Source organism: Pseudonaja textilis, chromosome 4 (assembly GCF_049901715.1).
Source record: "Pseudonaja textilis isolate UNSWEBS1 chromosome 4, rPseTex1.2, whole genome shotgun sequence".
NCBI classification, from domain to species: Eukaryota; Metazoa; Chordata; class Lepidosauria; order Squamata; family Elapidae; genus Pseudonaja; species Pseudonaja textilis.
The window spans coordinates 19,905,935-19,930,108 of record NC_141993.1 but is presented as its reverse complement, the minus strand read 5'-3'; the positions used below and the strand labels follow the sequence as shown (position 1 = coordinate 19,930,108).

General features: G+C 35.8%; 1 protein-coding gene across 1 annotated transcript; it reads right to left on the bottom strand.

The window, feature by feature from the left end:
- Positions 1–782: 782 nt before the first annotated feature.
- Positions 783–23,254, bottom strand: IPMK (inositol polyphosphate multikinase). Its single transcript, XM_026713470.2, has 6 exons — positions 22,859–23,254; positions 15,173–15,258; positions 12,686–12,782; positions 11,448–11,620; positions 9,146–9,227; positions 783–6,200 (listed from the first exon to the last, which is right to left on the bottom strand). Exons 1-6 carry the CDS (start codon positions 23,049–23,051, stop codon positions 5,602–5,604), a joined length of 1,230 nt encoding a protein of 409 aa, XP_026569255.1. The 5' UTR covers positions 23,052–23,254; the 3' UTR covers positions 783–5,601.
- Positions 23,255–24,174: the final 920 nt, after the last annotated feature.

The window sequence follows — 24,174 nt, the reverse complement described above, 5'->3', positions numbered from 1 at the left end:
TTTCCTAATAAATTCAGTAAGTAATCAGAAAATAGTAAGAAAGCATGTTCATTAGTTATCCTAATATAACAGATATAGAAAGGAGATTAAGAAACCTGCCACCCCTTGTATTGATCTCTCCAAGGTTGAAAGATCAGGAAAGGAAGAGACTTACAAAACAGAGAATTTTTTTAAAAGTTTTCTGGTGGGTATTAATGCACATACAAAGGGACCACACTAATCAGTAGATATAAAAGTGTCTTCCTTGCTAGTAGAATTGGACCCCCCTCTTTCCTAATAAAAAGTAGTGTTTTCCTGTAGCCTTTCAGATTCAAAAGGCTAAGTTGACATATTAATGTTTTGGGAATTTGACATCTTAGATTTTGAGGGTCTAAATGTATAACGAGCTGAACTGAATACTGTATTTTTTTCCTCTGAGCAATTGGATGTCCAATGTCCCTGTTTCCTGCAATAAAAACAAATTGTGTCAGACATTTGAGTTTCCAATAGTTGTGGGTCCTGACACAACAGAATTGAGCTCCACAAGAAGAAGCCACCTTACCTTTGCTCATCCTCCCCTTTCACCATCTATCCTTTTGCTATATGTTCTTTACACCCTCTTCAACTTTCATCTAAATTCTCAGGAATTCCATCTGACCTCATTTATTCTATCATCAAGGATACTGATATTTGATAAGGAAGTCATGAAAGGCTTGATAGTATTTCTATTTTTTGTATCTTGAAAGGGTAAGAAGATGCTTTCTCATTTTAAAAGTATCATATAAAACAAAGAAGATGTCAAGTTAAATTAAAGAAATTTTAATAGTCAGCCAAATATACAGCTGTTAGAATTACCTAAATATCGCATAAATTACAAAATGATTGCTTTATATAGCATAATAGGGCTTTTTTAAACTATAAAGTAACCAACATATCTCTGTAATTCTGTAATATCCCCCACCTAAATTATTATTTATAATACAAACACCCCATTAAAGAATAACACACAACACAATCCAAGCTTCTTGAATAAGAAATAAATGAGATCAGACTAAATACATTCATTCAGATACAATACACTTAAAGTAGTAAAGTTCTCCCTTTCACCCACCCATCACAAACTGAAAATTAATATACAGTAGCTATAGGTGCAATTTCATGTGTTTCCATGTATTTTCCAGTACAGTTCCCACAATATTAAAGTGCTTATGTTACTTATATCATTCATGGTAAGATGTGCAATATCATCATATTTGGATGTTTTAATTCAATGTCAGTTCAGCCAGGATTTTCTATCCAGTGCCAATACATATTATGTTTCAAAAGCATACCACTTTAACAATGTGTAAAAAATATATTTGTTCCCAATATCACTGTTGCTTTCTCTTTCCTGTTGCTAACTTATATATCAAGATTTAACATAATGAACAATTTTAAATACAAAGAAGCCATTCCTACAAAAGTAAGGACAAATAAATTAATTTATATTAAAAAAAAAGGCAGGATTAATATGACTATTCATAGTATGGAAGTTTTAAATGTGCATAAACTTTTCAGTGAATCATAAGTCACAATTATAAGTGTGCAGTATGTAGCTTGTAGATATGTTAATGGAGTAATATTTCACAGTTGAATGGCCCATCATTCTACAACTGAATGCAATGATTTGCCAGTAAAAAATGTTAGTACAGAAACAAGAAAAAAAAATGATATAAAGCTTCTCGAGGGAGATGATTTGTAAGAATTACACTTCAAGGAGAGAGAAAAATGTATTCAATTCAGTGTGAATTATAAAACAATCCTGCTTAATCTACAAACTTGTTTACGTTCAAACTGTTCACCAGGCATGATGTGGAGGTTCATATTCATCAGCTAGGTTCATAAATCTAAAGGCCTATTCATAGTCACAAGGATGGAAATCCCTCTCACCAAAAATTCTAAATCAACTCAATCTAATTGAGCATCAACCAGCTGTGGGGTTCCATATGATTGTGTATTAAGTTTCTGGTTTTGAAGTATCCTCGGCAGGTATGAGAGAGATCCAACTAAGGATGGGGAAATATGTCAGTTCCACATCCAAGTTTCCCTTCTGTCAGATGTGCTACTCCCAAATTGCTATGGCTACAGATGTCACTGCCTCTGATGGTACTGTAAACAGAGTCCCATGCAACCTCCCCTGAGCCCTACAACTGGCAGGATGAAGAGTTTTAGTTCCTGAATATGTGGTTAATTTGTGGGTTTGTAAACACAATTCATAATCAAAGAAACAGAATTTTTACCAGCAGTAATGGTTTTAGGATAAATATAAAATATTATAAGTGTTCCCTAACTATTGTTGGGGTATTACGATATTCAAGCTTTTAATTAAAGCATTCCATTCTGTCACCCTGGATGTTGTATAATGTCATTTAAATGGTACCAAACATGAAGCAGAAGGCACTCAGTAGGGGATATTATTGCAAATAATGTTAATTTAAAAATAATTTGGATAAAAAGGAATGACTATTTATACTAGCGGCAGTCCTTTAAAAGGGTAATATAAACCACTCGAAAATGGTTTACATGAAAGACTTAGTGGTTGTGCCCTTTTCGCTTTCTAAACTAGTATCTGATGTCTTTTTCTCTCTCTCAAAACTTGGGCAGTACTTTCCACTCTGATAAAGATCACATATTTTTATATAAACTTTAATTCTACTATTTCAGACAGGGGCTTAAATATTATAATGACTACTGCATATTTCAGAGGACTTACTTTCAGATATGCATGGAGTCAAGGCTATAATCTACCAAGTTTTGTATTAGGTGCACATTAACAGAAAATAGTCCCTTCCTAAAATGTAATCCATCTATTATGGGATGGTAACATAAGCAGAAAGCTCGGTTTTCCGGTACAACAAAAATAATTCCCATCTCAATATATGCCTTTCATGTGAAACATGATTATACACAACTGCATAATTCTGTAAAATTAGTTAGATAAAATAGTTTTAACATTTCATAACACCATAGTTTTAAATAGATCTATGCAACAAGAAGCAAAATATCCAAAATACCAAGGATGAAACTGTTTGGCTATAAAAAAAAAATACAATTAAAATTCTTATATTAGTTTGTACATAATTTTTCATATATTGTAAGGAAGCATCTTCATAATCTCATTCGAAGCAATATTTAAGATTCTGCCTTAGTGGTAAGGACAAACTTGTCAAAGTCAGGGGTTTGGAGAGCTACAAAGTAGTTTATCATTAGTTGTTATTTATATCTATTCCTAAGGAGGTTAGAAATCTTCCTTCCAAAAAATGTAATTTAATTTGAACATAGTTTAGATCAGATACTAAAATACTCATTGCTCTATCTACAGACTTAAATCTGAAGCTCAAAATAATTGTTATTTTACAGACTCTTGACATGCAGGCTGTCAAATTAACTTCAATTAGAAGCAAGCAGTTAAATGGAGAAAACTGAGAACTCCACCTTAATGTGACTACAAAGGATTCCATCTGTATCCTCTATAGACAGAGTTGTAAATATGGAATAAAATGGAGGATTAGGACAGAAAATGAAATATAAAGATTAGTTTTACATTTATATATTCCAGGAACATCACACTACAAGGTTTCTTAAAAACAGCAAATGCAAGTGATGGAATTAAACCAGTAAGGTCTAGGAAACCAAACTATTCTAGATAAGGTTTTTGATTTGTTCACATATGAAAATTGCAAAATGTTTATTTCACAACATTGTTTAAACACTGGCAGACAATAAAAATAACTGGAATATGTTTTTCATTAGATAAAAAATGAGAGGTTACTTGGGTAACTGTAACCAACTCTCCCTAGCTTCCAATTTACAGTTTACTTTCCAAAAGAAAACATATTGACATTAAATATATTGTAAAGACTCAATTACAAAACTTGAAAATTAGATGTTGAGTGCTCACTATTCCAGAACCTTAAACTATTAGCAAAAGAATAATTGCACTACAAATACTATGAAACACAGAAGTCATTGCCTGAAAGATGTAAAATTATGTATTCTTACTGGCCTACAAGGAAACATTCCCAGTTTGCACCAGGTATACATATGTAGCCAAATTAACTGATAACCGTTAATGAGAAACTACAACAGAATAAGCTACCAATGATCAAGGAAACTGATTGGGACAATTTCGCATAGCAATTGTTTTTCAACAATATGGCTTAAATTACTGTCAGAAGACCAAATTCTTGTGATCACTCTTAAATTAATATTAACTTTGAATATCTGGTATTATTAAGGCTTCCTTTATAACCTATAACAAAACTACTTAATAAAGATTTATATAACACATTTGGAATATAAAATATAAATGTAAAATTTAAACTACTGCTATTTACCATCTACCATGCACCAGTTTAAAATTGAATTCATATCAGCACAAAGTTCTATTGAACTGAAGGAAATAAATGTAAGGACAGTTTTTATGAATTCCTCCTTTTCTCTACAATCCCCAGCATCACTTCCCATATTGTTTAGGAATGAAATAGGGAAAAGAGTTAAATGAAAATCACTATTTTGTTATCCTTTCCTCCAAAAAAAGCTTTTTACAATATTCATCTTTCTTCTGCAAAGCAAATCCAATCATTCCATTTGCAAATCCAAACCTGCACAATGAGTACCAATTTATTTAAAAAGTAGCTTCGGACATTAGACTAAATTTTGCACCCCCTTTCCAATAACTAAAACTACTTTTGATTATTCATTTTCTAATAGAACCTCCAAAATGCAAGCTTTTCTTTATATGGCTCATTTCTTTTTCATAAATTTAAAGGGGAAGTGTTACATTTATAAGAATATTCGGCCATGAAAAGATTAACACCTTTACCTAAGTTTAATAATGCAGAACATGATTATCTCTCATTTAAAAAATATGTTAAACTAGAATAGATTTTAAATATGTATTCCTTAAAAATATTATAAGCTCCAGTTTTAAAAATATATCAAATACTCAAGAATAATACAGTAAACTCTTAGTTTAATGGACCTCAGTTTGATGGACTTTTGAAATAATGGTTTAACTTTCTGTTCAGACTCCCATGCAGGGTTTTGGGTTTTTTTGGTCAAATGAAAGATTTTTCTGTTAAATTATTTTACTACTAATGTCATTTGTCAAATATGTAATTATGCAAACAATGTAAATTTACAAAAGTGATATAAATTTAGATTTAATGGGTACCCCCTCATCCTAAATGGTCTATTAAATTCTGATTTTAGTATTCTCTAATGATTTTCTAGTATTCCATGAGAGATATGGCTCAACATTATGGCTGCATGACGGGTTTTCAATTAAAATATGTAAGAATGTAAAACAACTCAGTCATTTCAACCAACGCAAGATATATCCAATATCAGATAGGCTTTGTCTGTTAAATGTAATTCCTATTACTACCAGCTAAGTCTCATTAGCTTTTTCTTTTACTAATTACAGAATAATTTTCCTGAGTAACATTATAAAATACCTGGTAATTCTACCAAAAGTATAAAGACAAGAAAATGTAGAATAATATAAACCAAGGATCACAAGTGCAGAAATGTTGTTGCTTTTCATTATATTTGGCCCTCAGTAAAAATCACTGCAAAAATTTAAGTATCTAAAATATTCTGAAGGACAGTAATTAAGTTTTTCAGCCCATAGATGTAGCCCTCATCTCGCACATCGCTAGGGAATACATGAGCAAAATCTATCATCCGGACTTCAACTTCTCCATTTCCTGGAAGAGACGTGGGCATTTGGCTGAAAACTTTTTCCAGCTGAGGTATAACATTTCCGTTCAAATGTTTTTGTGAAAAGCAAGAACTGCGCTTCCATAGATGGTCCCTTAACAAAAACTGATTCTGGTGCCTGTTGTGAAAAGTATACGTTTTAGAAAAATCTTTGCCATCTGAAGTCTCTACCTCCCCCATTTCTGAGGCATTGATGATATGAATATTGTTGTTGCATTCCAACGTGTTATCTATACTATCACTTGGCACTTGGTCCTCGGCTACTTTGTTCTTCTCAACCAGACAGCCATCATTTAACCAAGGAGACCAACCATCGTAGACAAATAGTAAAGAACTTGCATAAAAGTTAAGCTGCTTCTGGTTTTCAAACCAGTGCAAGATTTCTTTAATCTTTTCAATACTAACTGCTATTGCATCTTTTCTCAGGGTGAATCCATTATAGAAAAATCGAGCCACACCTACAAGACAAACAAACAAATTAGCGGACAAATATCTTAATCTAACAGAATTCAGGATTAAACTGGCACTATAAAGTTCAGCAATATGGATTACTGCCAGTGATGGGATTCAAATAATTTAACAACCGGTTCACCCAGGGTCAGGTTGGCTGTCATGGGAGGCGTGGCCCATCCCCATCCTCTATCTCCGCTGCACATGTGGGATAAGACTCCCACGGCAGCCAACCTGATCCTGGGCGAACTGGTTATTAAATTACACACATCCCACCAGCTATCAAAGTGGATTCTGGATGCTGTGCTGCAATGGGGGAACGGGCAATGGAGAGAGGGAAGGAGGAGCAAGGAGAAGAGGGAAAACAGCCTTCTCCTTCCCTCGCACCAGCCTCTCCGTTGCCCATTTCTCCATTAAAGCGCAAAGGATCCACTTTGATAACAATGGATGAGTAATTTATCAACCTGTCTGCATGAACCAGTGCAAACGGGCTGAATCACACCACTGATTATTGCCCTAAATTTGCATGTTTAATGTTCAAACTTAGTTGCAGAAATCTATGGTGAAATAATAAATGACAGGCTTGAAATAATGAGAAGTTCATACAATTACCAAGTACGTGGTACTATATATACTTCTGGTTCTACAACTCAATTTTATACAATGGTCAAAGGAATTACTGAACTCCTTAGACTTACCTACAACTTTGTAGCTTTGTGTCCTGGAAGGTGATCTGAGTTTTAATTTTAGTAAATAAACAAAATTTGGGGTAAATATTATTATATATTCCTTCTGAATAGATTGAACCAATGTTCACTCTCATTGCTTGAAAAATGTGTGCGAAGCTTTAGACTGAGCAATTTATGGCTGTTCCTTTAGCAGTAATGATTGCAAAATGTTTCTTGTATGTATTCATCAACCTCCCACAATGGTTTAAAGATATTTGGTCCTCATTCCTCCTTACGGGACAACTTTAATTTATTGGCATAAACATCAGTATGGTGGAAGCCATGCAAATTTCAGGGAAAATTCAATCCAAAGGATAAATGTTGCGATAGAGAAGATACCTTTCTGGAGCCCCAATAGATGACACTGATTATTGAAAAGATCCACCTCTTGACATGTAGAAGATAGGTAGAAACCACGGGAGATAGGCAGTCCCTCAGGTAAGCTAGCCCTGTCATGTAGGGCTTTATAGGAAGTAAACAGAACCTTGAATCATATCCGGAAGCAGAGAGGAAACCAGTGCAGCTCACAGAGGTGTCACATAAGAATACCAAGGTATGCCGCACATTGCCTGCACTGCTGTGTTCTGGGTCAGCTGAAGCTTCCAAGTAGTCTAAAAGCCACTTGAAAACAGTCCTACATAAGGTTCATTGCACAATTATTCAGATAACTAGAGTATGAGTGACTGTCTAAAGGATGAAATTATTTATTGGAATTCAAAGTTTTTTCTCCAAATATAAATTTCCCTACATTTTATCTGCCTATAGTGCAGCTTCTGAGGGCATTCAGGGGGTCTTCAGAAAACCTGAAATGAACAGCAATGTTTTCTGGAGAAGAGACGGTTCTATCATCAGATCTTCTCATGCATACTACCCATTTTGTGTGTCTTCCTTATAATGCAAATTATTGTAGACCTCGTTCTTGGGATGATTTTTGTTGGACAACCATTTCCTGGCAGAGTAAAAATGGTATTATACTTCTCAATTGATATACTGTCGATCTGACTAGAAATTGAGGGTAGCCAAATTTTGTGCAGTGAGTGGTCGCTCTTTCCAGTCTGCTAATTATCAACAACCCCTTTCCTGAGTTTGGCAGAGATCTCTTTCAATTACCGTAGGTTATGGTTTGCTTTCATAACCCAGTGTTGGAGCAAGAAAGCCTTCAAATTCACTTCTAATTATCATCTATCGATTGGAATACTTGATTCAACTTTTGTTTAAAAGTTCATAATCTTAAAGGACTTCACATTTTTATTTAGCGAACATCGGTTCAATGAGTTCAATAAACATATGACATAGTAATTTGTTCTGAGTGTTCTTTGTTTAAACAGAATCTCTATCTATTACAAGGCAAGCTCTAATTATTTCAGGTTACAGCACTGCAAGAGAGCAGCTGATTTTAAAGATTTCAAAAACTTTTATCTCACTGCCATCAACTAGAACAACAATAAATGACGGGCAATCTGCAAGATTCATTATATACTGGCGGTCCATATATTTTTTTACAAAATATAGCTAAAAGATTGGCGAGATCAGGCAGAATGGAGGCATTCTGGCCACCTTCTATCAAGCAAGGTCATCTAGTGGGATCCAAGAAGCATGCTTTCTCTGCTACAGCATCTGCCTTCTGGAACGGCATCCCCGCCCCCAGTTCACTGAAGGTTCTGTAGCCTCATGCTAATCCAATACCGATTTGGTATATAGATGTTTTGCAACTCTTGTCCTAAGAATAAGTGATTGGGTCAAAGTCACCCAAACTATAACTTCTATGCCTAATGGGTGACTAGAGCATAGGCCTCTCCAATCCTACCCCAGCACCTTTAGTGTTATACCACACTTTTCTCAATATAAAGCACAGTATTAATGCTCAGTCCTTTCACTCGTTCGTAGTAAGAGATTTGTGCATAAAACTGATTTATCCCTTCTATAAATACTACTGGAAAATGTCTCCAAATATATCTTCAAGTCTCCAAGACAAATTCCTTATGTGTCCAATCACACTTGGCCAATAAAGAATACTATCTATTTTACAATAGCACCAACTTTAAAAAAAACGCTACTTCTTTGTCTCATTTGGCATTCTGTTAAACTCCATGTTTTTTTCTATTGATGACTACTTTCTTAATTACCAAGCACACATGGTTCAGAGCCCATAACACAAATTCTAACCCGGCTGTTCCTTTTTAAAAGACTATATATGTAATACAGAGCTTTTATACAAAAATTACCATCTTTTATAGTTTCCTTTGTTAATCCTCTTCCGTAGTGCTGGTTCTGTGTCTCATAGCTGCCAGTAGGTGCATGATAAACCTTTAAAAAAGAAAGGAGAAAAGTCTGAGTCATTTCTTGAGCTCTTTTTTCCATTTTAATTCTAGTGAAATGTTACATTTACATTAAAACATTTTGCTTCAGACCACAGAAGTCTGAAAGAATTAGACGAGTTAGACCTAGTTAGATCTAGTTAGATCTTTGTAAAACACATGAATTAGGGTATTTTTTGAAAAAATATCTAATACTTTATTTACAGAAGAATCTAAGAAAGAAACAAATGAATGCAAATGAAATATTTTGTGTACAATATTGAAGAATTGTCAGATATATTCCTTCAAATCAGTTGCCCTATGAACATTGATAGCTTTATGTTTTATTGGGAATCTAAATTAACTAAAAATTATAACAAAACAAAATTTGTTTCAGAGGACAATATGAATAGAAATGTATATAACATATACAATAGTATTTTTTTAAAAAAAAATCTAGAAAATATCTAGAAACAAAATCTAGAAATTTTCTGCTTAAACTGTGCTTTTATAAAATGCATTTTTGTAATTAACTAAACAGCAAAATACATTTAAATAAATAGCACGACCATTACAAGATTATATATTTAAGGACTTGTTGTGTATCTGTACATGCATATAAAACTGTATTCAATAGTTTCTATAAAAGGTTTCTCTATAACTATAACTATATATATATATAAACTTTATAAGTGTCATATACAAATACTCCTTGTTTAATGACCATTCACAGTTACAACAGTGATGAAAAAGCTTACATCCAGTCTTCACATTTAAATCTGTAAAGCAAAGGAAAATTGAAGTACTATAGGGTCACAAGCATATTTGTGGTTTTAGTTAGCGATCACTTTACTTAATGACTGAGTTGCTGGTCACAATTGTGGTATCTAAACAAGTTTTACTTGTATAAGCCGATGTGTAAGAACTAAATACATAAAGTAACACTCCGTTTTTGCTAAGTGGAGTCACAAATTTATCATTTCAATGTTGAAAGTCAAGGGTTTTTTTTTTTTTAAAGGAGGATATGGAGAATTCATTTTTTCTTGTCCAGCCATAGATTTGATGTAATAATTTTTAAAAATTCCAAAACATATTTCTACAATAAAGCTGTAAGTAACTTGCCAAAGCCTTTTAACTAACAATATTGTTGTCGGTATAAACACCTTGGAGGTACATGAAATGATAACAAATATAAATCTCTCACAAAGTATGTCCTGTGTCTATAATGTAAGGGAACCTACAGATTTTAATCATGTAAAGTCTATGCTAGACTTCAGCAGGGACAAACATATTCTTCCACAGTGGAGAAACAAACAATCTAGTTTATTCTCTGGCTCACACAGTAGTATTTATACAGCATTCCACTCAAATAATTAAAAGGGAACCACAAAGAACCTACAGTATAAATGGCTGCAGAACGGAGCTAGAATCTTTGGGTTTGGAGCTTTGTTTCTCCATCCTGCCAGTGGAATGGACCATGGAAGGGAACTACTCTGGTTGGTTGCAGAAATGGAGTTGGGATCTGTGGGATCAGCGCTCCGTCCCTGCAGTCCTTCAGAGAAGTTTTCTGCTTTCCGTGAGCAATGGGAAACTCCTTCATGGGTTGCAGAAATCAATCTCAGGCTTCAAAGATCCCAGCTCTATTCCTGCAGTTGCCGAAGCAGTTCTCTACCACATACAGAGGGGAGATTAACTCCTCTGGCAGGAAGGAGGAATACACCTGCCTGCACGCGGGGGGCGGGGACAAATTTCAGTTCCACCACAGGTGGCAGCAGCTTGCAACTTCCTCTGCCGCCTTTCCCATTAACTTTCTGGGGAAGCCAGCAGAGAAAATTGTAAACGGCAATAACAGGATTGTAGGATGCTTGGTAACTGCTCATGAGTGCAACAATCAGGTTGTCAAGAGCGAGATCACAATCACGTGACTAGAAAGGGCAATGTGATGTTTTACGATAGCCAGAAATCTTTACAGGCCGTAAAACATTCTTTACAAGGCTGTCATAACTTCAGTTGTTAAACTTTTGGTCCTAACTTGAGGATAATGTGTAATGATGAAAACAGGAAATGTTTCCTGCTGTATACAAGCCGTTATGTATGTAAGAAAAATATATGAACTCCAAACCGATCCTTCATTCTCTTCACAAGAAAAAAGAAAATAATCTGGAGCGAGCTTATGTTGCACACATCTCTTCAAGAGCACCCTTTAATCAATATCCAGGAGACAGCTTACCCTCATGCCAAGCACCAAAAACCCAATCTCTTCCATTAGTGGATATTTGCCGATTTGTTGCTTTATCTTCTCTTCTGAAGCATATGGATCATAGCTTTTCTGGCCTATTTTTACGTCCATGATACATGGTTTCTTAAACCTGTGTGTCACGTCTTCCAGTTTCAGGTACAAATCTGTAAACAATTAAGGATACTTCAGCTTTGTCAGTATCTAAAAAAATTTGATATACAAACATCTATCATACCAGGTTATAATTCAATATCTTGGAAAGGGAGGCCAAAAGCCCATTATTTCTTCAGTTCATGAATGAAAACTGTTAATATTAACTGTCAATCATACTCCTTTTCTCTACTGATTTTCGCCATAGTTATCTCTAGCCATAGTTCCTCTTAACCAAGATTTCCAACTAATTTCAAATCTTGCTTAACATTAATCACATCTAATAGCACTGCAGATATATTTAAAAATGATTAAAATATTTAGAGAAACAATATAAATTATTTTCTAACAGAAATTCTCTTCTGAGCAAGGTGGACAGGGCTTCTGGTTTTACAATCATGGTGAGAAATCGAGAACACTTATGATTCATGAGCCTGGGATTTATTTACACGATCTTTCCCTCACAGAATCACATGGTCCTTGGAGGCCTTCTAATCTAACCAGCTGCTTAAGGGGGCAGAGTCCTTATACCATTCCAGTCAAATGGTTGTCCAATCTTTTCTTGAAATTCTTCAGTAATGGAGAATCCACAACTCAGGGAGGCAAGCTGTTCCATTGATAAATTTTCTCACTGCCAGGAAATTACTCTTTATTTCCAGGGTGCATCTCCCTCTGACAAGCTTCCCCCTTTTCCTCTTGTCCTGCCTTCAGGTGCTATGGAGAATAAATCAACACCCTCTTCCTTATGGCAGTCCTTCAAGTATTGAAAGACTGCTATCATGGCTCCCCTGAGCCTTCTCTCTTCATTAGCTAAACGTAACTAGTTCCTTTAGCCGTTCATCATATGATTTAGGGTCCAGACCCCTTATCAACTTTGTTCTTCTTCTCTGCACTCTTTCTAGGGCTTTGACATCTTTTTTGACCCATGGTGACCAGAAATGGACTTAAGTACATCAGCTCTAAAATACTCTTTTCATGAAGTTCTGTATGATAGAATTTAATGTATGATATTCTTAGAAAACCCTCCAGAGAAATTCCCATCAAATTCATGCCTAGCACACCGAATATAGCAATAGTACCATTTGGTGCAGTAGGCAATGACCAGGTTCCATAATATTTTGGCAAGTATTTTTGTAATTCAAGAAACACAGAGTCTTCACATCCATCAGCAAATACCTGAAATAAAAGAAATGTTAGTGAAATGCATTGGATCCAGTAATAAATTATCTATTTCTCTGCTATGATAGCAACTTTGGAAATTTAAACTTTACCTTATATAAGTACCAAATTTATATGAGTAAAAATGAAGGGTACCTCCAATATGAACAATACAGCTACAGACAATCAATGAATTGCTAACCTATCTATTCCTATCAAAAAAACATATTTTATATTTATTATTTTTTTAAAAATCATAGTTTTTGTCACGGTCTAAAGCACCCAACTCCCTAGGGCAGTGGTTCTCAACCTTTTCTTCACCACAGATCCACTTTAAATATGTTTTGACACCAAGACTTAATATTTAAATCATAACATTTCTTCAAGTCTTCATGGCTCCCTGTGATGACATTGTAGCCCCCAGGGGTTAGCGGACCACAGGTTGAGAACCATTCCCTGAGGGATTTCTGAAATATATTTAACCAAAGCAGTTTAAATAGCTTTATAGACTCCATACAAACGTCTGGACAAATAAAGTATGGGGACCCACTAAGTATTAAATGTGACAAAAATGAGGAAAATGTTTAGTCAAACCTTTAAACATTTTTATTTGTATAAATGTCTAAACATTAGATTCTATTGCAATAACCATACACCTTTAGAAAGCTATCTGAGAAGTATTGAACAAAACTTGTTTTCAGTTCTTTTGATAGTAACTAATCAGATGACAAAAAAGTTGACAGAATATAGATTGGCTTATTTATAAAATATAAATTATATAAATTAAGCTCTTATATAAATTAAGATAGAGATGAAGTTTGTTAGCAAATTAATTTTAGAACACTAATAAAGTTTCAGACATCTTATAACATAATTTTATTCACTTCAAAATAATTTCCTCTCCAAACTCTCAATCTGCAGAAGTAAATTGAGAATCAAATTATTTTACTACGGAAACTGCAGATTCTAATCAGCATGCCTAGAAAATAAACTTTGTTGTATAAAAATCATGCTAAATGGGTCAGTTGCAGACTGATTTTGGTTTATAAAGGGAATTGAATCATGAACTGGTTTGAAAAGGGAACTGAATGTTTCAGAGCAAGCTGTTCGAGAACGTCTATAGTAATTAACTGTTTACAGTTCTTTCTAAGTTCATACTACTGTTCGGTAATTCCAGTGGGAGACACATTATGTATTCTCTCCAACTCAGCAAAGATTTTACATTCTTTTTTCTAAAAAACCGTTTTTTAATGTTTTAAATATTAGTCTGGGATGGAAGAGGGGGTCGAACAACTTTAAGGACAGTTGCTTAAAGTCTCTCTGATTTTATGATTTTGGGGTAATAGGTGAACATGAAAATTTAACTAAAATTAAACTAGCTTCTACCACAGTATCACCTTTAACTTACATTTAAATGTCTAAGTATACCTTTTAATTTAATTTTGTTGTATGCATTGACAATAAAGTCAAGTCAAGTAAACAAAACTTTTTAAATTTTATTATAAAAGGATATGAACAATATAAATCACTCCAACAACAAAATTATAATTAAATTATCAGGGTGAATAGCTGCTATGTAAACATATGAGACAGCCATGAATACTTCTGACAATGTTTAATTTTTTGAAATGTGATTCATCATTCATATCATTGATTTTTTTTCTTTCCAGAATGTAGGTTTTCAATCTAAACATTCTCTAGAATACGTAACAGATTCTGTAAATAGTTTTTAACAGTTACATTTGATGATTTTTAAATGTCACATATTGGTTCAACTCTGACTTACACAGAAATTATAACTATAATTTATATGTGTGATTAAAATAAAGTCTTGTTAAGCCTATACAAATACTTGTCTAAATAAAGAAGGCTTATCTATGCTTTCTAAATAGAAGCACTAGACTAAAGACAATTTTACTGATGATAAATGACTTGTTTCTATATTAAATTAGTTTTGATTTAATTATTATTGTCTTTATGAATAGTTCTATGGCTGATTTTTGTATTATTTTGAGATCTCTCAGAAGGGAGTAAAAAATAATGCCATAGTCTGTAAACAACAAAAGTAATAGAGGAAAATTTCAAGAGGTTGTTTCAAAACAGCAATACTTTTATTGATACACATAAGTCTTTAGTCTCCCAAGATGGCATACAAATTCCCAAGTCAAGATCGTATTCTAATCAGCATTGGAAAATGTAATTAAGAACATTAGGAATGGAGACATACAACAGTTAAAAGGCCAAAAATTTAAAGCTTTCGGAACCACTGTACAATTTATAAAAATGGAAAGCAGCACAAAAAAATAAAATGCAAGACATGTTTACACAGATAGTACACAAAATGGGTTGTTCAATTGTACAAAAAAGTGCAATTGCTTCCAGTTGTTTTAGGAAATGAATTACTTTACCTTATTGTAGAAGTCTAGCTCTCTGGGTCCTCGAGGAGGTGGCTGCAATTGTTTGAGGACAGTGCCATCTGGATGCTGCAATATGCCTGAGACAAACAAAACAAAAGCCCGATATGCTCATTTTCAAACTATGATACAATTTCAGTTTTATGTCATAATGAACAGAAATTCAAACACAGAAGAGCATTTTTAACATAAAATCCCAAGAAATCGGCTCTAGAATAATTTCTAATTATTTCTTTGATACAAATAAAACAGGGAAGGCAGACTTGTGAATTTTAATAGGAATTGGTTTTTTCCAGCATAGTGAATGTTTTCTGAGACTACACAAAATACTCAGAAGAAAAAGGCAAGGAGAGAGAGAGAAAACTCAACATTACAGTTATTTATGACAGAAGCATTTAAGATTCTGAGTCTAGTAGTCACTTCATGGCCAAAATAAACCTGTCACATACTGAGTAAAACATGTTTTTAAATTAATTTCTTTCTTGTCTTTAACAAACTGCCTTAGTTCTGGAGTTTCACTTTACTGAGAATTAGTGAACGATAATATTGTCAAGATGCAATTCTGCTACATAAAAACAAATAATGCACTATTTCTCATTGTTTTCAACTTTAATTAAAGACACACACCAGATCTAGTTACAAACTGCAGATCAAAGTTACTGCTGAAACTTAATATAACTTGCAGAATTAACTGTAATCCATATGGTAAGTACCTCAAAAATATGGCAATTTTACAACCTAAATTATTGGTTATAGTCAACCTTCTTGGGAAAGTTGTTGAGAAGAGGGTTGGCTTAAGTTCCAGAGGCCCAGGACAAAATTAATTATCTGGATCAACTCAAGGCTGAATCCAGACCTGGTACAGCAGTGAAACAGCACTGATTACACTTGTGGATGATCTTTGATAAGTAGGGAGAGGGATGTAGTAGAATCATCCTGGCCCTCCTTAACTTCTCAGGACTTTCAAGTGTGGTAACCTGGATTTTTTTTTTTTTTGGGGGGGGGGGGAATTGGGAATGGAAGGTACAATACTTCAGTGGGGTTTTTTCGCCCCCAATTTTCAAGGCCAATTCGTCAGTCTTGAAGGACGGACGGACGGACGGAGGGAGGGAGGGAGGGAGATGGAGTCCATGGCCCCTTTCCCCTTCTACATACAGCTGAGTGAAGGTATTCATCAACATGAGTGTAAAGTATCATCAATATGCTGATGATACCCAGCTGTGCAACTCTGTCCTAGACTGACCAAGTGATGTCGCTGAGATTCTTTCTCCAAAAAAAGGATAGCGCTGGAAGCTCTGGGTTTGAGTAAGGGAGAGCTTTAACTCAACCCAGGCAAGACTGAGCAGCCGTGGGTTTTTTGAGCACTCCCTATTTCAGAGATACGTCATCTTTCATTCTAGGTGAGGCTCTGCTTCCCAAGTTGGTAAATGATTTGGAATTTTTTCCTGGACTTACAACTCTTGTTCAAAGAACTCTTTGAACTCTTGTTCAAAGAACTGATGACAATCATGGCTAGGGGACTCTGCACACATTGTCCTTGTGTACCAACTGTACTCATTTTATGGATCAGAAGGCCTTATTCACAGTGATTTCACAGAGACTTGGTCATACACACACACACACACCATTCGGACTAATGTAATACACTCTATATGGGGCTGCCTTAAAAAAACATTCAAAAGTTGCAGTGGAGAGCTCAATAATAGAGGTAAAGTTTAAATAAGTAAGTACTGAGTTTGTTCTTTGTCTCTGTGCATTTCATGATTTAAATTAGGGTAACATGGCTCATGACTTCTCAAAATCAAACAGTATAAGCTACATTCTTAAGTTACTAATTATAAGCCTTTTATACATTCCATTATTATTGTGATTTTGTGATCCGAGAAGCTCAGAAATTAGTTAAGATTAGCTTGAACGTCCCCTTACTTTGTATAAGGAACTATGGAACTATAAGGAATTATAGAACTATGCAGTGGTGGGATTCAAATAATTTAACAACCGGTTCTCTGCCCTAATGATTTCTTCCAACAACCAGTTCACCAAACTGCTCAGAAAGTTAACTGGTTTTCCCAAACTGGTGTGAACTGGCTGAATCCCACCACTGGTACTATGACATACCATTGTCTCATACTGAACACTTAGTATTTTTATTTAGAATTTCAGACAATATTAATTATATTTGTTGGATAATCAATGAGAAATCACGGCTATCCATACATTTTTGGACATCAATTGAAATTTAGCAGTGAACAAGAGATGTGTCAATTGTAATATTCTGTGATGTTGAACTGTAGCATGCTTTATCTAAAAATATATTTAAAGCCTATTGTATTAGCTGGATCTATGCCTAGCTCAATGGGTCCATTAGTTAGAGCCACTTTGATTCTCAGCAATCTATAATACTACTGTAGACTATACTACTTTATCATAGTTTCTCTGTTGGAACTCTTGGTCTCCTGCCTCACACTGAGAAATTTCCTAAGTGGCAGCCTCAGAATTAGAATCTTGAAACACTGGTAGAATTGATGTAGGCCACTGTATCCAAGGTGAGGGCCATTTAATCAGCATACTTCAAGCAAGAAACATATTTCATTTCCATAAATCTTACTTCTGTAATGTAATTTTCAAGCCCACTGCCACTTTCCTTTCTTGTCTGTCTCTTGTACTATCAAGGTTTTGTCAAACAGACAGCATATTAGCAGGCTACAGCAAAAATAAATTACCATGATTTATTTTAGTAACCAAATAGTAATCCTAATTTTAACTCCCAGCCTTTATGACATATAAAATTTCATAGATTAGAACTCTGCTACCCCAAATGTTGTGAACAGTAGGCATTAGAAATCCTACTTTTTGCAAACAATTTGCCAGTCACAAGGAACCAGAAACAATACAATGAACTAATCAGTGGTATTTTTATTACTTGCTCACCTATACCCAGGAATCTTAAGCACAGACTACGTAAGTAGCTACTTGATGAATATTGAAAAAAGTTTTAAGGAGAATCTCCCTTCAGCCACTTCCTCCCCACAAGTGATTCAAGGTTACTCAGCAGTTTCACTACACAACTCAGTGCCAGATCCTACCACAATTGCGTATAATATGCAGATGGATAGACCTAACTGAAACCATATTCTTCTTTTAAAAAAATAACAATGATCTTGCATCATGTGTGTGCTTTCAAGTCGGTCTTGCTTCCTGGTGACTATATGGAAACGTCTATGCAATTTTTTGGCAGTGTTTTCAAAAGCAATTTACACTGCCTTCTTCCTAGGACTAAGAGAGACTGAGTGTCTCAAAGCCTCCCATTTGGTTTCCACACTAAAGCAACACTGAAATCCGGGTTTTCCTACCACTAATCCAAACACCATAATCATTAACTGAAATTGGATCTGCAACTTTTACACCCATAGTTAAAAAATAACCAAGGCTCCTATTTTACTATATGTATTATTATTAAAAATACTCTTTGAACTCTACAACTAAAGAAAGCATAATAAAAATTAAATTATACAAGTGTAACTGAACTATGTAACAATAATCTCAAAGCAGTAGTGTTCTGTGGTATTATTTCAATTTATAATTGTTGCGGTACATGTAAATATTAACCTTTATTCTTTCTCATAACTTTATTTTAAAAGATTTATACACAACAATTTAACATTATCATAGAACTAGGATAATTCTGCCTTTGCCAGTTCTTGAGGAGATGGGGCAGAGAAAACCACGCAGAGCATCAGCTCCATCTCTAACCAAGAAATGTTTTCAACCAATCATTTTGGCATCTGAGAATTAAGAATCTATTCTCTGTGCATTTTCAATCCTATCATCATAATCCCCAAGTACCATTATTTTTGAAGTTTTTAAAAAACTAAGCTGCTAATATAGTTTAATTCTACAATCAAAACTATAAACATTGGGTTTCATAGTACCCCCAAAGTAAACTTATTACACATGGTTTATAGTACCTAAAGCCACACAATCTTGGCTGATTTCAAAAAGCCAAGAAGGTTAACATGTGTGTGAGAGAGAGATCAACAGAAAACAACAGAGCTGTAGGTTAAACTAGAAAAAAATACATATCATAAAAAAGCAATGGTAGACCCCTTTTATATGGTTTCTACCATAAAAATCCTAGCAATTGAGGTCAACATGAAGGAAATTTTATTCTTAAACCAAAAGTGGTGTCACATTTCCTACAAGCAGATAATTTAAACACATATTCTGTTAGACAAAATATTGAGTCCAATCTATGAGGATTAACCTTAACAGTAGCAAGCAACATTTCTTCTGGAGACTGCAGCTAATAAAAAGTTTTTTATTTCAAACGGTAGCAATTTATTAGATAATTAAAGCTCTTTCTAAATTGTTGCTTTATAGTGTTCCATCTAATATACTGTAAGTCTATAAAAAGCAGGCTAGGAAAAATGGACAAAGTAAAAATTGCAGCTTTAAAAATCCTTCCAAATGGGCATGGAAGCATTCTTTCATTTGTTGTTTTCTGAGAACATTTCCAATAAACTCTTTTGAAGTTCACTGACTGTGAAAAACTAAGACTGTCTCTTTAACAGCTCATTATTTTCTTCTTCCCACTCCCTGTTTTCATTCTTCCTCTTGGTCACTCCCACCTATGTCAAATTTATGTAAGACAGAAAGCACCCAGTTAAAAACAAACCAACATGGTTCAGTTAACACATGAATACAGATCCTTTTTTTAATAAAACACTTTACTTATCCTATATTTTTCTGCTTCTTATAGAAACCTACAAGAGATGTATTTCCCAGCAATATAACCAATTTGATAATTTCTCCTGAAGAACTAGTAGCTTTTTGAAGCTATTTTAAAAATATCATCGTGGGAGACAGAGAAATAAGTAAATTTCCTGCTACCGTATTTCCCCATGTATAAGCCACCCCTTTTTTTCCAAAATTTTCAAGCCCAAAAAGTAGGGGGGTGGCATATACAAAGCAGGTACACTTTTTATACGTGAAAAATGCATAAAATAATAAAGTAGGAATAAACTGGTTTTCCAGCAGTATGCTATACTTTTTTGTAAAAATTGTAAGTGATGATACGATTACGAGTGCGAGTACGCGATAGAAATGCATACGCTAGGCATCGGCCTGAATGCTTCGTTCCTACTCTCGTTCCGATGCAGATTGCTAGCGCCGCCTGCACCGCTTTGCGTCATGACCGGTTGTAAATCTAGACGTCGAATTTTGTTTCTTTGTAAATTTTCTTTCTTCATAACTTGTTTCTCTAATAAAATATTTTTTTCAAAACTTCACAGTCCAAAAATTGGGGGGGTGGCTTATACAAAGGGGGTGCTTATACATGGGGAAATACGGTATTTAGATCAAGCATAGAAGATGCAAACTCAGTATGGAAATCATATAAGGAATTAAGCTGTTTCTTGGGAAAGAAAATATAGCAGTCTATTATATCCATTAATAAATATTAAAAATGAAAATATATCTACCATAAACTATCATGTTATATTATAAATAACATGACAAACTGATGACAAAAAGCCAGAAGCAAAGCCAGCCATTACGTGAATTTCAGATCTTTACATTTTCAATTACTTGTCTTGTAAATTTTGCTAAAACAATTACAGTAAATGATAAATTTAGTGGGGTTAGTAATGGATTCGTGCAAAAACTGTCAGTAAAGTAGGTCTGAGAATAGAAAAACAGTCACCTTAGCCTATGCTAAAAAAATGAGAAAAAGTGAATACCCTTTCTAATTAATAAAGCTTATTAAAAGGAAAACACGTTGTGAGCTTTAGCTCATTTCATTAGTGCACAGAGTAGCTAAACTGAAGGATTTAAACTGGGATTGGAGAAAGAAAGAAGACAGTCTAGTTATGTAGATGCAGGTCACATATGAGTCAGATTACAAGCACTAATGATGATATCAAGGAAATGATGTACTCTGTATATAGGTGAAGTCTGAAGTTCATTGAATGGAACAAGTTGAAATCAATGCTCGGCACCTGGTTCATAATTATGAGACATTCATCAAATACAAAGTACAAGTACTTCTACCTGTTCTATATATACCTGTTGAGGTTGATGGAGTGGAATTTGTTGAACCCACAGTGGATTTTAATAATACAGAATACAAATACAGGTAGTCCTCAATTTATAACAGCTTGTTTAGTGACTGTTCAAAGTTACAACAGTGGCTTATGACCATTTTTCACTTACAACCATTGCAGCATCCCTATGGCCACATGATCAAAATTCAGATGCTTGGCACTTGGTTCGTATTTATGATGGCTGCAGTATCCCAAGGGCCATTTGATCACCTTTTGCTACCTTCTGACAAGCAAAGTCAACAGGGAAGCCAGATTCACTTAAATGTTACTTACTTAACCACTGCAGTGATCCACTTAACTATAGCAAGTCACGTGGTAACATAGGGCAAAACTCACACAACTGTCTCGCTTAGTAAAAGAAATGCTGGGCTCAATTCTGGTTGTAAATTGAGGACTAAATGCATTTGTAATCAGCTGGTATCTACACAACCAACCTGTCTTTTTCCTTTTCACCCTCCTCCCAACTTAAACCCTACATCCATTTAGCCACACTATGCATCTGACAAAGTGAGCTAAAATAAAATGTATCATAGAAGCTTATTATGAGGGTGTTTTCAAGAAGCAACTGGACTTTCTGGATTTTCTTTGAAGACGTTTTGCTTCTCAACTAAGAAGTTTCTTCAGCTCTGACTGGATGGTGGGAGGATTTATATGCCTTGCAGACAGCTGATCATTTGCATCCTTTTAAGAAGGTTGTTGAAGCACTTGGGAGGTTTTTCTGTGTCCTCAGTCACCAGAGTAGTGCTAATGGATTTCCAGAAAGATTTGCAGACTACAGGAACCATTAGCACTACTCAGATGGCTCTGAGGACACAGATAAACTTCAGAGTGGCCTCAATGCATTTCTAAAAGGATGCAAATGATCAGCTGTTTGAAAAGAATATAAATCCTTCCATTCCCCCACCATCCAGTCAGAGCCGAGGAAGCTTCTTGGATGAGAAGTGAAACATCTTCAAAAGAGGAAAAACAATAAAGTCCTCTTGAAAAAAAAAAAAAAAAAAGCACTTTTGGGACAAGCCGCAAGACCACACCAGAAAAACCACGAAAATCACTCCTGTGTTGACTTCCGCGCTTTTTTCGCCTGTCATATCCCCGACAGCTCCGACTAGATTATCCAGGACACAAAAGAAAGTCCACCATGCAGGCTGCCCTCAGCCGTTTAGGGGCCACAAAAGAGCGACGTAAAGGTATCATAAAAGACCGGTTGGTTGGTTGGGTCCCACCCAGCCCCCGGGGCAGCTATGTCCCCCATCCACCCGGTCCTTCCCCGCCCCCCAACCCCATGATGAAACCTTGCAACCCGCATCATAGGCAAAAACAGTGAAGGAGGAGAGAGAGGATAGAAACCCGGGAGAAAGAGGAGCTGGCGGCCGGTCGGAAAACCCAGAATTACCGTACTTGCCTACCGGCCCCATTTCAAAATGATCTCCCGGCAGCAGGCCGGTGGAAATTCCACCGCCGGCGAAGGGGATCCCGAGACCCCCAGACTGCTATCTCGCCTGCCGACCGGCTCACCGCCTCGCGGGTCAAACTTTCGCCTCTCCTCCTCCTCCTCCGCCTCCCTTCGGCCGCCACTCACCGCCCTTATCCTTGCCAAACATGTGCCCCGCCACTTGGTGAGAAAGCGGCACGCAGCCGTCGAGGAGCCCCATCGTCGCTTCAACCTCTTTCCCGTTCGCTGCTGCCGTTGCCCCCGCCGGCGCCGAGCCGGGAAGTCCTTCTAACCGCTCGGCCTCCCGGTTCTCCACACGCCGAGGCGGCTCGGTGGCCATGTCCTTTAAAGAGCCGCGATGGCTACGCCTCCCGCTTTACCCTCAAGGCCCGCCGCCGTCCCGGCTGTCCGTTTGTGGACCCGGCCAGGCCCGCAGCTCCATGGCGCGTCCGCCTTCGCCTCTCTCCCTCGGGGAGCTAAGCGCTCCTCCGCTCGGTGAGGCGAAGACTACCTACCGAGGCACTAACTGAGCGTGCGCGTCGCGCTTTGCGCCTGCGCGCTGGTATCAATTGAAGCCACCTTTGGGCTCAGAGTTGCCCTGAATGTGTTTCCTGTTGAAGGCACCCGAAGCGTACGGCGGCGGTGCCTTAGTCAGTGGCAGAGATGTGTTTTAAACGCTGTTTCCGCCTTGCTATTTCCGAAAGTGGTTTCCGCACTGCAACCGGGCTAAATATTTCATGCTAAACCATCCTTCGATTCACTGTGGGGACTTAAAAGTTCAGAGTTGGCTTTTAAGGTTTTAAAAGCACCTTTAAACCACGCTGTGTTCATACAACTGTAAACATGTATATAGTCTTGGGTCATTAAACTCAGTTGGGCTGAGTTACATTATTTCCTGAGGTTAAAAAAATAAAGAGGGAATTGGGATTTCTAGTGACTGAATGGATACTTCTACATAGTTTCCTTGGTAAAAGCACAATGTGTTTTGCCAAAGCTTGCTTCATAATTATGACCACAATTTATTCAGTAGTTCCAGTTGGTTGGGTTTGCACAACATATTGAATTATAAATTAGCTGCATGATTGACTAAAATGTTTTAGATTGTTCCATCATGTGCAGATATAGTCATTTGGTGTACAATACTGTAGTTTTTCTTTGGCAAGCTAACCTTAAAAATATTGTAAGTATGGTACATAATGGCCTATTACATCAACCCCCCATCAGTCTGTTCTTTAACCAAAATTGTAATTACCATTTGGGGTACGCAGAAATTGAGACTTGTCAGAGTTTCAGAGAATGCAGAAAGCTGCATAGTTAAAGAACAGCAAGCAAAAGGGGCAATATAATAAAATGGAACATGTGCTCTTAATAATCAAACTTTCAGCTTAATGTGAGATGTAATAGAGTAGACAATTATGGAGTTTTTAACTAAGAAATCTTTCAGTTACGCAATTGCTTTCCAT

What these genes read in the sequence shown, in the direction of transcription:
- IPMK (XM_026713470.2), bottom strand. Translation starts at nt 23,051, where the DNA reads ATGGCCACCGAGCCGCCTCGGCGTGTGGAGAACCGGGAGGCCGAGCGG. An exon ending in AGCTAGACTTCTACAATAAG is followed by an intron (nt 12,783 to 15,172) that starts GTAAAGTAATTC and finishes CTTTTATTTCAG; the next exon opens with GTATTTGCTGATGGATGTGA. An exon ending in AAAGGAAACTATAAAAGATG is followed by an intron (nt 6,201 to 9,145) that starts GTAATTTTTGTA and finishes TTTGTCTTGTAG; the next exon opens with GTGTGGCTCGATTTTTCTAT.